Below are 17,468 nucleotides of genomic sequence, written 5' to 3'. Positions count from 1 at the left end.
AGACTTACTTGGATCAATAAATCTTTGGAGTATTTTGCAAAAAAACTGTTGCAATAATCTTCTTCCCCCACAGACGCCTTCAGTTGCGGAGCCACAACTCTCCCTTTAATGTCAGACCCTGCACGGGCAAAATGGGGTTTAAACATCGTAAATGGTAATGTAACCAGAGAATTCTGAGCCGACTGTAAATGTGCGCTGGAGTATAGAGGTGTGAAAAAGTTTTTGCCCCCTTCCTGATTTCTTCTATTTTTACATATTTATCACACTTCTGCTTCAATCTTCAAACAAAATTGAATATAAAACAGACAACTTGAGTGTACACAAAATACAGTTTTGGTCATAACATTTATTAAAGGAATAAAGATATTCAATACCTGTATCACCCATGTGAAAAATTCATTGCCAGCCTAAACGTAATAACTGGTTGTGGCACCTTTAGCAGCATTAACTGCAACCAAACGCGTCTGGAGATCAGGTTATCACGTCGCTGTGGAGGAATTTTGTCCCACACTTCTCTGCAGAATTGCTTTAATTCAGCCACATTGGAAGGTTTCCGAGCATGAACTGGATCTCTAAGGTCCTGCCGCAGCATCTCAACTGGATTCAAGTCAGGACTTTGACTAGGCCACTCCAAAACCTTCATTTTGTTTCTTTTGAGACATTCAGAGTTGGACTTGCTTTTGTGCTTCGAGTCGTTGTCCTGCCGCATAACCCGATTGCGCTTGAGCTTCAGATCACGGACTGATGGCTGGACATTCTCCTGCAGAATTTCCTGGTAGAGAGCAGAATTCATGATTCTGACAATTATGGCTGGTCGGCCAGGTACTGAGGCAGCAACGCAACCTCACACCATCACGGTACCACCACCATGTCTGACTGGGTGAATGCTGTGTTAGCTTGACGTCAGCTGTAACAGGACCCATGTCCTCAAAAAAGTTCAATTTCTTACTCATCAGTCCACAGAACATTAGTCCAAATGGCTTGGGGGTCATCAATGTGTTATTTGGCAAATATGTTCCTCTTGGTTAGCAATGGTTTTCACCTTGCAACTCTCCCATGGATACCATTTTTGCCCAGTCTCCATTGTGGACTCATGAATGCTGACATTAACTGAGGCGAGTGAGGTCTGCAGATCCTTAGATGTTCATCTGGGTTCTTTTGTGACTTCCTGGATGAGTCGTGGATGCGCTCTAGGAGGAATGTTGGTGGGCCGGTCACTCCTGGGAAAATTCACAACTGTTCCAAGTGTTCTCCACTTGTAGATAAAAGCTCTAACTGTGGTTCGCTAGAGTCCTAGAGCCTTAGACATGGCTTTGTAACCCTTTCCAGATATATTTCAATAACATTCTTTCTTATCTCTTCTGGAATTTCTGTTGATAGCAGAAGACTGTGCTGTTTCATCATCATCATCATTTATTTATATAGCGCCACTAATTCCACAGCGCTGTACAGAGAACTCATTCACATCAGTCCCTGCCCCATTGGAGCTTACAGTCTAAATTTCCTAATATAGACAGACACTCACACACAGACACAGACACAGACAGACAGAGAGGGAGAGACTAGGGTCAATTTTGATAGCAGCCAATTAACCTACCAGTATGTTTTTGGAGTGTGGGAGGAAACCGGAGTACCCGGAGGAAACCCAGGCAAACACAGGTAGAACATACAAACTCCACACAGGTAAAGCCATGGTCGGGAATCGAACTCATGACCCCAGTGCTGTGAGGCAGAAGTGCTAACCACTAGGCCACTGTGCTGCTGTTTGTTCAGATCTTTTAGCCAACTTGTTGGAAATGTTCTATGTAATTGATGTTTAGATTCACTAGGGCTGGCAGTAACCACGCCAGATTAAATTGATAATTGGGTTAATTTAGAATACACACAATTTGGTTCACTGGTAGAATGAGTAACTAAGGGGGCAATTACTATTTCACACAGGGCCAGTTGGTGTTGGATAACTTGTTTCCTTTAATAAATGAAAATGACCATTTAAAAACTATATTTTGTGCTTACTCAGGTTGTCTTTGTCTTATATTCAAATATATTTGAAGATCTGGAACAATTAAGTGCGACAAATATGCAAAAATAGAAGAATTCAGGAAGGGGGCAAAAACTTTTTCCCACCATTGCACCTGCTAATTCCTCTATGTTTTCGCTAAGGCATATAGTAACACAGTACAGTGCATAGTGGTACAAGATATGAGGGATCAATGTAGGATCAATAATTACAGCACAATTAACTAGAACTGATGCACCATTGATAATCATCATTTTCACAGTGAGAATATTTTCTTGTAGTGGAAATGAAATGGTCTCACCATAAACAAACCTTAATTTCAGTACAAGACTAACAAAATAAAATAATCATTGTAAAATACAAGCAGACTCCATTGTCATATGGTTTTTTTCCTGAGGTATTAAAATGAGGCATATATCACAACAAATAAAAATCCTAAAATCGGGAAAGGAATATGCCCCATCCAAAAAGGTGGAGTGACAGCGTTATGTTAGGGGCGTGACCATATCGCAATGGGCGTGGCCACATCCCAGGGAGCGTGTCTAGTGCTTCTGAAGTGCTAGACCACCAACCCCCATATAACACCCTTGAATTGCTGTGTCTACCTCATCATTGTGAGCGGGGACATACCTCCCAACCCCCACAAGTCGGCCCGCCGGATAGTCCCCTGAAATCGAAACAGCTGGGGGGTAAGATGACAGGTGTAAAACAGAGAAAACAATGCAGTGCTAAATAGAACACAGGAACTCTCCATACAAGTAAACAATATCACAGAGCTCTCTGACTCCCTGCCACCTACCTAGTAGCCACCTACCTAGTAACCAGGCGAATAACCTCCTGTTTAGTGACATGTCTCGTCTCAGAACCGTCTGTGTGGCTGAGGACAGGATGTGGATGAGATCCTGCCGGGGGAGCGACATAGGACAGTCACTGGGTTCCTACAGAGAGAGATCATCAAATTCACAGTCACAACAGGACAATATCTGGCAGATACAATGCTAACACGACCCCAACAATGTTCTAAAACAATGTAGAGATGTCCATGCACATGGCCAAGTCATCGGCCAATCAGGAACATCACAATCAATTGGCGTCATTAAGATAAGATAGAACGGAACCTTGACCAAGCCGGGCAGATAATCCATTTGTTCAGTGATCATCTCGACCAATCAGGACACAATGCCCCTGTCTACAACCAATGTGGCCTATCTTACTTATCAGCAATGTAAGGGGGCGGAGGAAAGCGCCATCAACCTAATATTGCACTGAAGTCACAACGGCTGTGACTTAACTCGCAAAGACACCAACATCCTTGGGCCTGATTCATTAAAGATCTTAAATGAAGAAGTTTCTTATTTTAGTTTCCTGGACAAAACCATGTTACAATGCAAGGGTTGTAAATTAGTTTTCTGTTTTGCACATAAGTTAAATGCTGCCTGTTTTTTCATGTAGCACACAAATATCAACTTTAAATTTCAGTGGACAAATAAGCTATCAAGTATTTGTGTGCTACATGAAAAAACAGTCAGTATTTAACTTATGTGCAAAACAGAAAACTAATTTGCACCCCTTGCATTGTAACATGGTTTTGTCCAGGAGACTAAAATAAGAAGTTTCTTCAGTTAAGATCCTTAATGAATCAGGCCCCTTGTCCTCAATCTGTTGTGGATTCCTGACAGAGCAAAACAAATAAAGTTTTAAAAAAATATAAAAATCTAAAGAAATGGAGCCAAGAACAACCCCCCCCCCCTATTCATTATCTCTATCCAGAAATAAAATAAATAAGTGAGAGCAGGTAACTAGTTACCTGGGAAATGGGGGGAACTAGTTTGAACCATTTCCAATGTATCTGATTAGTTGTCTGATATAACCAGTAAGAAGTGGGTTCAACATACAGCAGAGTTTATTCATTTAGCGCTAGTAAGTGACCGTGGATGGGATTGTTTAACTATTTTTAACTCTTTGTAACCGTTCTGCACTACATCAGAGCAAGAACAGAACATGAGGACACAGCACAAGGCTGGATTAGTACCGCATTGCCTGAACTAGGTCATACAGTACAGAGATGACAACATATCACGTGATTAGTGTTTAACGGCAGAACAGGCCAATTCACAGAGGTGCAGAGCAATCTGCGATTGATGTTTCTGCCTGGACATTTCGTGGACGCCATTCCACACTGTACTTGTAAATTCGCACTAGTAGAATGAATAGTCTACGAACAGAGGTGGAATAACGATGCTCAATTCATTCTGCTGTGTGGTGCGATTGAGGTTGGACTGTGAATACTTATGGCTAAACTTCTGCCGGTGAGACGTACAAAACTTTACAGCTAAATGTGGAACAAGGCAAAGATACGTTGAGCAGTTCGGAAAATTTCGCTTGTCTCCAGGTCCGATCGGGCTTGGGATACTGACGTTTTCAGCAAGGGGCGAAATACTACAAGAAAGTACAATATTTTTACAGTAGGGCTCAGTGTTCACAAATTGCATATTTTTCGTTGTTCTTAACAACAGCACTCATTGCTGTTCATTAGGCTATACTATTAGGTGTAACCATACAGTCCATATCTTTAGTAACTTTAAGTGTGACGTGCACTGAGCACCGATGCAATCACAGTGTAAACTATTTGTAGGGTGATAGCGCAGGGTGCTTGTTGACAACAGTCCCGCGTAGAGAGTTGTCAAAGGATGACAAACATATTCAGCACAAGCAGAGCTGGATGATGCAGCGGGAGGACTGAACTGTAAGCGTTATCTTGAATAGACATTTTCACTAGGATAAAAGCTATAACTGCCTCATGAATGAATACACCAAAAGAGATTGTTATATAGTACCCTAAATGCTCATCCCAAGCTGTCCAGCACTTCCTCCAATATGCCTTAGATTGGATAAACTGGTTCAGACTGTCTGGTAAAATACTTCATCTGCCCCATTCTCTTACTCTTACCAGTAGAGATGCTCAGGCTCGGTTCACACCCGAACTTAGAGGATCTGAGTACCGAGCAGAGTGTCTCGCGCCCTCGGAACTGAAAACGAGCCAAAACGTCATCGTGACGTCGTTGGATCTCGGGAGTTTTGGATTCCTTTTTAAGATCCAACATCACGGAAAGTGGGAGGGAGGGCGGACCGCCATTTTTCTTTTCTGCCACTGCTGTGCGCCAATGTGTCCTAGATGTGCTAGGAACTGCCGTGTGTTTGTGTCATTGCTCTGTCGCTTACCATCCAGCCAGGTCGCTGCAGTATTTGTCCGAAAGTGTATGAAAATAATATTGTGATCTGTGAGGTGGTCAAAATTGACGGCAAATTACTTGAAATTAGTGTTATTGAGGTTAATAATAAAGTAGGAAAAAAAAAGAGCAAAATTATGTGATTTTAGCATATTTTAGGATTTTTTCTAAAAAATCCAAAACCAAAAACACGCGAGGGCAGTTTTGTCAAAACCAAAGCACGAAGGTAATCCAGATCAAAAACCAGTTCACGTGGGTTCAGTGAGTATCTCTACTTACCAGGCTCGTGTGGAATGGGAAGAAATAGAGCAGGATTTCCAGTGTGTTCCTCTGGACGAGAACATTTGAGTCCATTACTGAAACGCAGAGAGATTTTATCTGTAGGGAACATAAAGATACGTGAGTTAGTGTATGACGACTAGATCTCTAGGGACTAACCATTGGTCCCTAACGTCTCCGGATCAAAAACAAACTGTCTGATGGCTCAGGCTAACTGGAACGGTGATAACTGGATTTATACCCGGCAAACAACGCTCCGTATATAAAGTGCAGTATTCACGCCTTTGAAGTTATATGCGTGTTGGACTGTACGCCGATTAAAAACATGTTACTTTCTGTAAAAAGCATCTAAGCTACAAAACACTGATTTTAAAGAGGACCTGTCACTAAGATATGGGGATTTATTTGATTATTGATTTAAAGGTGACTTTATTTTTTTAAGAACTGTCCTAAAATAAAATAAAAAAATACTTTTTTTGGGCATCTCCATCTTCTTTCATATTGGGCGATACCGTGCTATACATAGACTGAAAGCAATTCTAGGAAGTGCGTTTTATACCTAAACAGTTAAAGAGGTGACTGGAAAACAGATGCCTATTAATAGCGCTGTTTAATTATTAATACAATTCCTGGCATGTGGAATAGATATTGACAGAAATATGACAGCATGTATTGAGCAATGTTTGCGTGGGTTTCTTCCGGGTGCTCCAGTTTCCTCCCACACTTTAAAAACATGTAGGTGAATTGGCTGCTGACAAAATTAACCCTAGTATGTGTGTTTGTATTAGGAAATTTAGACTGTAAGCTCCAATGGGGGCAGAGACTGATAATCTCTGTACAGCGCTGCAGAATTGGTGGCGCTATATAAATAAAATGATGATGGCTCTAACATTCAAGGAAAATATATTTTGGGGCAGGGGTGTTGGTTCCACTTTGAAATGCATGTACTTATTAACGGAGTCTTCTTCTGATGACCTATGGCCCTCACTGTAGCTGTAGTCAAGTGTTGCAAATATTGTAATGTATAGGTTGAAATACCTACAGGCATCAACACAAAAATTATCTACTATACATGTAAATTGGAAAGTTCCATTAAACTACTTTCACACATATAAATTAAATAATTGCATTTTACTTATTACATGCAGCAATAATTAGATTATCCCTATGCCAAAAAGAGGTTTATAAACCCATAAACACACAAACCTATTGTTTCCTGCTTCCCCATAATCCGTGTCCATTAAATAAAAAGACATTTGTCCTAATATGCAGGTTTAGCAAAACAAATAGAACTAGGAACCAATGAAATCAGTGATATAACTGGTGTATTAGTGATGTCCCTCGGTTCTAGATATTTGATAGGCTGCATTTTATGCCTCAGTGATGTCACTGGTTCCCACTGAATTGATAGGCTGCTTGCTCAGCCTCCACTGCATACGGCCAAGAAGAGGAGGAGCCAGCCTTATGGAATGTCCACATTCGTGGACATTCCTGTAAATGACATCACATGACCCTGCATACTCACAGCCAACTGCTTGTCGTTTCCCAGCATGTAGCTCTGCTCTTTAGCCTCTACGTCTCTATTGATGTGACTGACCACAAACAGAGAGGCCGGGAGTCGGATGGAGCTGCTGACAAGGACGCTGCCCCAGAGGGAGCTGTAGAACACTTCTTGTCCAACCACCAGGGACAGTTTCTGAACTAATGCATCAGTCCTGAGAAATCGGAAAGTACATGAAAATCAATTACCTTGATATTTTTGCTGCCACGACAAGTCTCAGGACAGCGGCAGTGTAGTAAGGAGTGACAGACACAGAGACCACAGGACAGCAGCAGTGTAGTAAGGAGTGACAGACACAGAGACCACAGGACAGCAGTGTAGTAAGGAGTGACAGACACAGAGACCACAGCACAGTAGCAGTGTAGTAAGGAGTGACAGACACAGAGACCACAGGATATCAGCAGTGTAGTAAGGAGTGACAGACACAGAGACCACAGGACAGCAGTGTAGTAAGGAGTGACAGACACAGAGACCACAGCACAGTAGCAGTGTAGTAAGGAGTGAAAGACACAGAGACCACAGGACAGCGGCAGTGTAGTAAGGAGTGACAGACACAGAGACCACAGGACAGCAGTGTAGTAAGGAGTGACAGACACAGAGACCACAGCACAGTAGCAGTGTAGTAAGGAGTGACAGACACAGAGACCACAGGACAGCAGCAGTGTAGTAAGGAGTGACAGACACAGAGACCACAGGACAGTAACAGTGTAGTAAGGAGTGACAGACACAGAGACCACAGGACAGCAGCAGTGTAGTAAGGAGTGACAGACACAGAGACCACAGGACAGTAACAGTGTAGTAAGGAATGACAGACACAGAGACCACAGGACAGTAACAGTGTAGTAAGGAGTGACAGACACAGAGACCACAGGACAGTAACAGTGTAGTAAGGAGTGACAGACACAGAGACCACAGGACAGTAACAGTGTAGTAAGGAGTGACAGACACAGAGACCACAGGACAGCAGCGTAGTAAGGAGTGACAGACACAGAGACCACAGGACAGCAGCAGTGTAGTAAGGAGTGACAGACACAGAGACCACAGGACAGCAGCAGTGTAGTAAGGAGTGACAGACACAGAGACCACAGCACAGTAGCAGTGTAGTAAGGAGTGACAGACACAGAGACCACAGGACAGTAACAGTGTAGTAAGGAGTGACAGACACAGAGACCACAGGACAGTAACAGTGTAGTAAGGAGTGACAGACACAGAGACCACAGGACAGCAGCGTAGTAAGGAGTGACAGACACAGAGACCACAGGACAGCAGCAGTGTAGTAAGGAGTGACAGACACAGAGACCACAGCACAGTAGCAGTGTAGTAAGGAGTGACAGACACAGAGACCACAGGACAGCAGCAGTGTAGTAAGGAGTGACAGACACAGAGACCACAGGACAGTAACAGTGTAGTAAGGAGTGACAGACACAGAGACCACAGGACAGTAACAGTGTAGTAAGGAGTGACAGATACAGAGACCACAGGACAGCAGCGTAGTAAGGAGTGACAGACACAGAGACCACAGGACAGCGGCAGTGTAGTAAGGAGTGACAGACACAGAGACCACAGCACAGTAGCAGTGTAGTAAGGAGTGACAGACACAGAGACCACAGGACAGCAGCAGTGTAGTAAGGAGTGACAGACACAGAGACCACAGGACAGTAACAGTGTAGTAAGGAGTGACAGACACAGAGACCACAGGACAGTAACAGTGTAGTAAGGAGTGACAGACACAGAGACCACAGGACAGCAGCGTAGTAAGGAGTGACAGACACAGAGACCACAGGACAGCAGCAGTGTAGTAAGGAGTGACAGACACAGAGACCACAGGACAGCAGCGTAGTAAGGAGTGACAGACACAGAGACCACAGGATAGAAGCAGCGTAGTAAGGAGTGACAGACACAGAGACCACAGGACAGCAGCAGTGTAGTAAGGAGTGACAGACACAGAGACCACAGGACAGCAGCAGTGTAGTAAGGAGTGACAGACACAGAGACCACAGGACAGCAGTGTAGTAAGGAGTGACAGACACAGAGACCACAGCACAGTAGCAGTGTAGTAAGGAGTGACAGACACAGAGACCACAGGACAGCAGCAGTGTAGTAAGGAGTGACAGACACAGAGACCACAGGACAGTAACAGTGTAGTAAGGAGTGACAGACACAGAGACCACAGGACAGCAGCAGTGTAGTAAGGAGTGACAGACACAGAGACCACAGGACAGCAGCGTAGTAAGGAGTGACAGACACAGAGACCACAGGACAGAAGCAGCGTAGTAAGGAGTCACAGACACAGAGACCACAGGACAGCAGCAGTGTAGTAAGGAGTGACAGACACAGAGACCACAGGACAGCGGCAGTGTAGTAAGGAGTGACAGACACAGAGACCACAGGACAGCGGCAGTGTAGTAAGGAGTGACAGACACAGACCACAGGACAGCGGCAGTGTAGTAAGGAGTGACAGACACAGACCACAGGACAGCAGCAGTGTAGTAAGGAGTGACAGACACAGAGACCACAGGACAGCAGCAGTGTAGTAAGGAGTGACAGACACAGAGACCACAGGACAGCAGCAGTGTAGTAAGGAGTGACAGACACAGAGACCACAGGCTATCAGCAGTGTAGTAAGGAGTGACAGACACAGAGACCACAGGATATCAGCAGTGTAGTAAGGAGTGACAGACACAGAGACCACAGGATATCAGCAGTGTAGTAAGGAGTGACAGACACAGAGACCACAGGATATCAGCAGTGTAGTAGGGAGTGACAGACACAGAAACCACAGGACAGTGGCAGCGTAGTAAGGAGTGACAGACACAGAGACCACAGGATAGCGGCAGCGTAGTAAGGAGTGACAGACACAGAGACCACAGGATATCAGCAGTGTAGTAAGGAGTGACAGACACAGAGACCACAGGACAGCGGCAGCGTAGAACTAAGTTAGGAGTGACAGACACAGACTGTGGTGCAGTTTTGATGTTCTCTCCCTGGTGACAAAGAAATAAATGTATTTATATTCCTACCTGTCATAAATCTCAGACCCCTCTTCCAGACCCGGGAGTAAGCCAGTGATGAATGCTTGGAGACTTGGCAGCAGGGACCTCTGGAGAGGTAGGAAGTAAGTCTCGTACAGACCAAGCAGTATGGGCTTCACAGACATGGCTGCATGTGACAGCAGTGGGAACAGACCCGAGCTTCAGAGACACAAAAGACAGAGGATTAAAAAAAGTTGAAATACAAAACCTGACCAGAATTCCAATATACCTTGTACCGAAAAACTAGGTCTGTGTGAGTACAAGTAAACTACACTAAAAATATATTAGTATATGTCATAGTAGAGGGCAGTCAGTGACGGAATCATCTTTCAATGTTACCACACGTGGAAAGAGGATGAGATCTGGCTGTTTGTTTCTGTACGTCACACATAGACCTATTGCGGTCTTCTGATCCTATTGATTCTGAAAGGGGCATTAACAGACATATTGGTAGTTTTGGCGACATAATACTGCAATATACTGTCAACTTATCTGTGTGGAGTTTGTATGTTCTCCCCGTGTTTACGTGGGTGTCCTCCAGGTGCTCCGGTTTCCTCCCACACTCAAAAACATACCAGTAGGTTAATTGGCTGCTATTAAAATTGACCCTAGTCAATGTCTGTCTGTGTGTGTGTGTATGTTAGAGAATTTAGATTGTAAGCCCCAATGGGGCAGGGACTGATGTGAGTGAGTTCTCTGTACAGCGCTGCGGAATTAGTGGCGCTATATAAATAAATGATGATGATGATGTAATGAACTGTTTAATATGGGCTATAGCAGCTTTTTGTAGCCGGCCATCACTGAAACATTCTGAAGACAATGAGTGGGAAACACGGAGGTCCGTTGTTGTAGCCAGGTACAGTTCTGTTCAACTACTTGATTGCTACTCAAACCATTTGCACATACTGTGTATTCCGAAAGGTTTATCTTGAAGAAAAGGTGTTTGCTCCCTATAGTCACATTCTTTTCCATATATACACTGCACTTAAAATAAAAAGATATTTAACATAAAATATTATGAGCGATTTGTTTAGAAAACAAATCGCTCATAATAAAAGGTAAATTTTGATTGGGTTAAGATATAAAACCCCTCATTAAGAGTTAAACATTTGGAGAACGCTCTAATGCATTTTACCTGTACAGGAAGAGGTCTCTGGACAACCATTTTGTCCCTATTATCTTGAATATAATTTCGTAGGTCTCCAGAGCTTTCAGGTGCACCCCGCTTGGCAGCGCTGGGTGAAGGCATTGTGCTAATCTCTTGCTTATGATCAGACGCCTTGGTAGTAAGCAGTACTTCCAGTTACTCTGCAGGGCCTGCACAAAGATATATAAATAAAACATTAAATCAGTGCTGCTTTTATATACATTTCAATATATGATTAAACACCAACATAATTTGCAGGGCGGTAAAATTAAAAAATCAGAGTAAACTTAAAAAAAAAGGTTCTAGAACAATCTTTTTGTATTTATAATTGTGGGATGTTTACGAACATTCTACTGCTGTGCAAATTTGCACTGTCTCCACCAACCAATCAGCATTTAGCTTGTATCTGTCCAGACTCAGTGAGTTAGACAATGAAAGCAATTCTCTGATTAGTGTGGTGCAAATTTCCACCTAAATGCAATGTTAGTAAAATAATCCTGAGTGCTGTACTTAAATGTCACATATTTAAATAACAATGCATTTTGGAGCGCCCCATTTAAAGGAGCCAGCCCCATTTATATGTTAACGTTAAACTCTATCTTAGCAGAGACAGGTGGTCTACCCTATTAATACGTTGGCACAAGCCTTTGCTGCATGCACAGCCTATAGGGATGTAACTGCTCAGACCAATAGCGAGGTCACAACCCAATCTCGCACCCCTATTCGGGTGGATATCGCTTAACCGTAGGACAAACTGCTTCAACGTGCACTTCCCGGGCTCCACTTAGGCAAAGGAGCAGCTCAGTTAAACTTTATTTTAACTGGGAGTGTTCCTTTATTAATAAAGCACATGTACACCCGGATCTGAGTGACACATTCTTTTTCATCTTGTACGTTTACTATTTATATTAAAACTTGTACACGCAAAACTGTACTTTTTCCCGGCCATGCATCGAGAAGACAGTTCCAAATTTTTAGAGCATCACAAGCTGTTTTTATACATATCCATATTAGTGCATTTTGGTATTTAATAAATGCTAGAATAAAATATAGAATTTCAGCAATCAGTATTTCATTTGCTTTTAAACATTAACTGCAAGAGAAGTCTTTCATTCACATTACCTTATCTAATTCAGTGACAACTACTAACATGTCTGACATTTCACAGGTGAATGATACCAATATGCCCAGGTAGGAACAGGTGGGTAAAGTGGGATATACATGTCTGACAACTTTCCCGATTTCCTTGAGCAGGTCCCAATTTTCAGCAGCTGAAATATCCATGGTTTTGGAACATCACGGGGTAAATGTATCAAGATGAGAGTTTTCCGGCGGGTTTGAAAAACCAATCAGATTCATTTATTTAGTACATTCTACAAAATGATAACTAGAATCTGATTGGTTGCTATAGACAACATCTCCACTTTTCAAACCCGCCGGAAAACGCTCAGCTTGATACATTTACCCCCTGGAGTATGGTCTATTTTGTACCAAATTTCCAACTGGGTATGGTGGCAGGTGTGCAAATATATATATGTATTATTAAAAAGACAGCTCAAATGGAAGATAGCTAAGACTAGCTGCTATTTCACTGATTTTTTTTATTTAAATCATTAAAATATAGTCAGACTTATTAGTCTATATATGAACATTCAAACCACTAGATAGGAACAATGCTCCCAAACTTTTGTTTTCACGTATACACTTATTTTGTCTACCTTGTATGTCCGTATTTTATATACTCTCTTACTTCCTTCCGACCTCACCAACAAGCCACAATATATCCTGTAGATAACAATTCTTTTGATTTTGACAGGATTATCATCTGGCATTGCAGTTGTTTTTGAGCCACGCACATTGCCTGCAATATCAGGCAAATTGCCATCTGTACACAATGCATTATCAAAATTTGGATGTGGATTATTATTTGAGGAGCACATTGCTTTTCTGAATAAATATACATTATCATCATCATCTATTTATTTATATAGCACCACCAATTCTAGAGCGCTGTACAGAGAATATATATATTTTGACATTAACACCATTGGAGCTTACAGTCTAAACACACACAAACTAGGGTTAATTTTGTCAGTTGACAATTAACCTACCAGTATGTTTTTGGAGTGTGGGAGGAAACCAGAGCACCCGGAGGAAACCCAGGCAAACATACAAACTCCACACAGATAAGGCCATGATCCGGAGTCAAAACGCATGACCCCAGTGCCGTGAGGCAGAAGTGCTAACCACTGAGCCACGGTGCTGCCCACACCATGAATAAAATGCCATGAAAAATACCATATACACACCACAACAGAAATAATGTTTTATTACTTTTAAGTGTCATTTTAGTGAGGAGTATCACAGTTAGGTGCGAGGAAGCTGCACTAGTAGACAACTGTAAACAGGAATAAAGCATTTGGTTCGGTCATATAAGCTGGAGTCACATGACCTAGTATGCCAGCGTGTCAGTACAATGTAAACAAACCATAAAGAATTCACATTGCCTTTCTGTCACAAGTGCTCCGGATGAGGACATTCACTGTACCTGGTGACTACACACCCAGAAATACTCAGAAATGAAAGCTACAAGGCGTACTAAGCTCCCTCTTCCCTTTTGTTTTATAATGTCACCTTGAGGCATTATTTACACAGTCTATTTACAGAAGCCTGTGCTGGTTGCCACAAGTTAACGTGGAGGCAGACATTTTGTTGGATGAACCAATATTTAGCCTATCAATTCACTAGGAAAAAGAGAGGCACGAGGCACCACGTGGCTGCTTATAATCAATGGTTCCTAGCAAACGTATAAAACAAGGTTATGTCATGTCCTTCCTTATTTAATCAAAGCAATTATTTCTGTTGCTATTGAAAAATTGACCACTGAGTGTCTCTGTTCCATCGCGATCATTTTATTTATAACGGGGAATTTTTGGGGGAAAACAAAATCTCACATCATAACTCACAATGCAACAATATATTTTTCATTAATTTATTTCTCAGCTATTCTTAGGAGCCCATAATAAGCATCAGAGGGCAGCTCCCAGTTCCCAAACATTGCTTATAATGGGACACATCACCCTCATTCAGCCTCACAGACATATTTTTAGTAAGATAGTCTTGAGGGTATATTTACTAAACTGCAGGTTGGAAAAAGTGGAGGTGTTGTCTATAGCAACCAATCAGATTCCAGTTATCATTTATTTAGTACATTCTACAAAATGACAGCTAGAATCTGATTGGTTGCTATAGGCAACATCTCCACTTTTTCAAACCCGCAGTTTAGAAATACCCCTTGGATTGTGTCAACAGCACTTTGTATTTCACACCCACTTCTATACTGGTGACATTAATACAGAGATACAGCCTTGAGCTGCCTACTAAATGATAAATGCTTCTGAATGAATAAATTGGGATTCGGCAGTGTACATGAATGTGGGAGGTTGTACTTTGTACGCTAGGGCTAGATTTTTGTCCTAGTCTGGCTTTGCCCTAGAGTCAGAACAGTAGTGTTCAGTCCACAGTAGATTATCTAAATTTGCAGCCAAAAATAAGGAGAGTAGTATGAAATATCACACAACGGGGTAGATTTATCAAACCATCTGAAAAAGTGGAGTTGCCCATAACAACCAATCAGATTCTAGCTATCGTGTATCCAGTACATTCTTGAAAATGATAGCTAGAATTTGATTGGTTGCTATGGGCAAAACCTCCACTTTTCCTTTTTTTTTTTAGAAAGTTTGATACATTAACCAATGTGTTTTATTACCTGTGCTAGCTGCATTCTGCCAGATACTCCCTACATGAAATCACAAGTAACGGCTCACAATTCCTGCACTGCTCCCACTTGCAGAAGTCTCGGCAATAGAGTACGTAACCGCCGTGGTCACTAAACACAGGAAGGTGAATGCCAATATGTGTCGTAGTTTGTGTTAAATTGCTCAGCGCATGCTCAGAAAAGAAATATACACCAGTGAATGCAAGTGGATGCCATTCATCTCAGAGTGCAAGAGGACACTTGGGATGAATTTAGGGCCAAAACGGGGAGGGGCGTATGAACATGGTCAACGTACAGTAAGGGGGTGCCAAGCTTGAGTGCACACAGCAGCGTCTGATTTAAGGTTTGGCCATCTCTAAGGTACGTGTTTTTCTTCATAGTTACCTACTCTCCCGGGGAGACTCCCGGATTCCCAGGAGAGCAAGAAATTCTCCCGAATCCTGGGCAGCGCTGTCAATTAAACGAAGGGGACAGGGATTAGTGACATTGTGTGCCCCATTATGGCCCCGCCCCCAGATTTAATTGGCCCAAAATAGTGATGCCTGTTTTTGGGGGTGGGGCCAACGACGTGATTCTTCTAGCCCCGCCCCCAGGACTATATTATTAACAGGTGACAATAATTGAATACTTTTTTTCTATGCATTCTGCTGGGACTTAATAGTCCACATATGTATTGTACATATCCTGCATTGTATTGCGACTGTCTCAAGCTCCGCATAAGCACCTAGACAGCTACTGGACTGCACTGGCTTTCACAGGATATGTTTTGAAAAAGGATTTACAGTCACCAACCAAAACAACATCTCCCATGATCCTCAGCCAGCGAGCGATGTTTTTATTTAAAGGTTTAGAGCTACATGAATTGTTTTTGTAAGTTCTATACCATTTAAAAGGAAGTTTGCAAACACAAAATAAATCAATCTCCCAGGGTCCTTAGCTGGGTAGAGTTTACATACTGCAGCGTCTACACAAAAAGATCACTTCACATTAGAATGAAAAATAGTTATACTAGCACAAAAAAAAAAAACAATGACAAGTCTGCATGCCTCCTAGTTCCTCTAAACGACACAGAGGTGCTATTAAGCAATCGATACACAAAGCTGAAACTGCAATCATAAGTCCGAAGCCAGACTTACTTTTTTCTGCCTGTTAAAAACCCTGTAGTTGTTGTAATACTGTTTCCTCACATCCTGTCCAGAAGCATAGAAAAGAGGCAATCTAGGGAATACCAGTAATAAGCGTTTTATTGGGGAGTGGGTGAGGTTCGGAAAACCATTACATTAATTAATGATTAGAGGTCTTAGCTATGTATTCGGAGCAGTTCTGCAGCTTTAAAGTGCTTTATATAACTGTAAAGTCAGTCTGGACATTGCATTAAGAAGATATTTATAGGAACCAGAATGGATAAACTGTCACTGCAATCACCCAGCTATTTCATACTTGCCTACATTCGGTAGGTGACGTCCGGGAGAGGGGCGTGATTAATGGGCGGGAAGCCTCGAATCGCGTCATTTTGGCCCAGTCCCCTCGAGTAAAATGACGTTTTGTCGCGGGGGCGGGGCCAAACTGACGCGATTCTCGGTGAATCGCGTCATTTTGAACAAGGAGCCCGGGAGACTGACCCGAATTTTGGAAGTCTCCCAGACTTTCCGGGAGAGTTAGTATGAGCTATTTACACAGGTCGGACACTATCTAAGGATAGCGCATTCATAGACAAGACACTCTGAGAATTAACGTCTGTATTATGTTGCTGATATTCTAGAAACAGATCAGCACCTTAAAAAGATATCAATGTCTATTAATACGTGTGGTTTACTTCCACTTTATATTTATTAGAAGTATCCTATTTATTTACTAAGAACTTAGAGGTACAATGATTTAAGAGGTGTTGTACTCTGGACAGAGCATCCTATTGTATTCAATATACATCCCCTACTCATCCCGGATGTCCTTAGCATTCCGGGCGGTCAGATGACCGGAATGTTCATCAGCACAGCCAATCAGCTCATCTGGGGGCGTTACCTCTAAAGAAGCCATAGGTATTATGGGGAAACGCGTTAGAGACGATTACACAGAGATCAAAAGACGGTGCCTGAATTTTCATTACTAATATTGTTACATTGTGTCAGGCACCGTCCCCGCACTCACCATCGGTGCCAGGGACGGACCCCTTCCTTTGCCGGCAGCTCGTCCCAATGCTAGCAACGGGACACCTCCTTCTTCCTCCAGGCTTCGCTTTCTGTACACATATGCAGCTCGCTCGTGTCTCCGCTGCCAAGCAACGTAACGCTTCTCTGTGCTTCCAGTTGGCGTTCAGCTGTTCTGAACGTCGGTCCCACTGCTACCAATCAGGGAACTGGCTCCTCTAAATAAACCTGCCCCTAACACCAGGTAAACGCTGGAGTATCTAGGTCTTCCTAT

General features: G+C 42.6%; 1 protein-coding gene across 1 annotated transcript in view; it reads right to left on the bottom strand.

Annotated features, from left to right (window-relative positions):
- Positions 1 to 17,468, bottom strand: part of DOP1B (DOP1 leucine zipper like protein B) — a 91,343-nt gene that overhangs the window by 49,532 nt on the left and 24,343 nt on the right. Inside the window, exons 3-8 of the mRNA XM_075197228.1 lie at positions 11,258 to 11,439; positions 10,111 to 10,281; positions 7,055 to 7,244; positions 5,530 to 5,628; positions 2,835 to 2,958; positions 9 to 118 (exon numbers count right to left, since the gene is read on the bottom strand). Of these exons, the coding sequence (XP_075053329.1) occupies positions 9 to 118; positions 2,835 to 2,958; positions 5,530 to 5,628; positions 7,055 to 7,244; positions 10,111 to 10,281; positions 11,258 to 11,439 (876 nt within the window). The remainder of the gene's footprint in view (positions 1 to 8; positions 119 to 2,834; positions 2,959 to 5,529; positions 5,629 to 7,054; positions 7,245 to 10,110; positions 10,282 to 11,257; positions 11,440 to 17,468) is intronic.

This window comes from Mixophyes fleayi, chromosome 2 (assembly GCF_038048845.1).
Source record: "Mixophyes fleayi isolate aMixFle1 chromosome 2, aMixFle1.hap1, whole genome shotgun sequence".
Lineage (NCBI taxonomy): Eukaryota > Metazoa > Chordata > Amphibia > Anura > Limnodynastidae > Mixophyes > Mixophyes fleayi.
The sequence above is the reverse complement of the archived record's forward strand: the minus strand, read 5'-3'. Positions and strand labels throughout refer to the sequence as shown.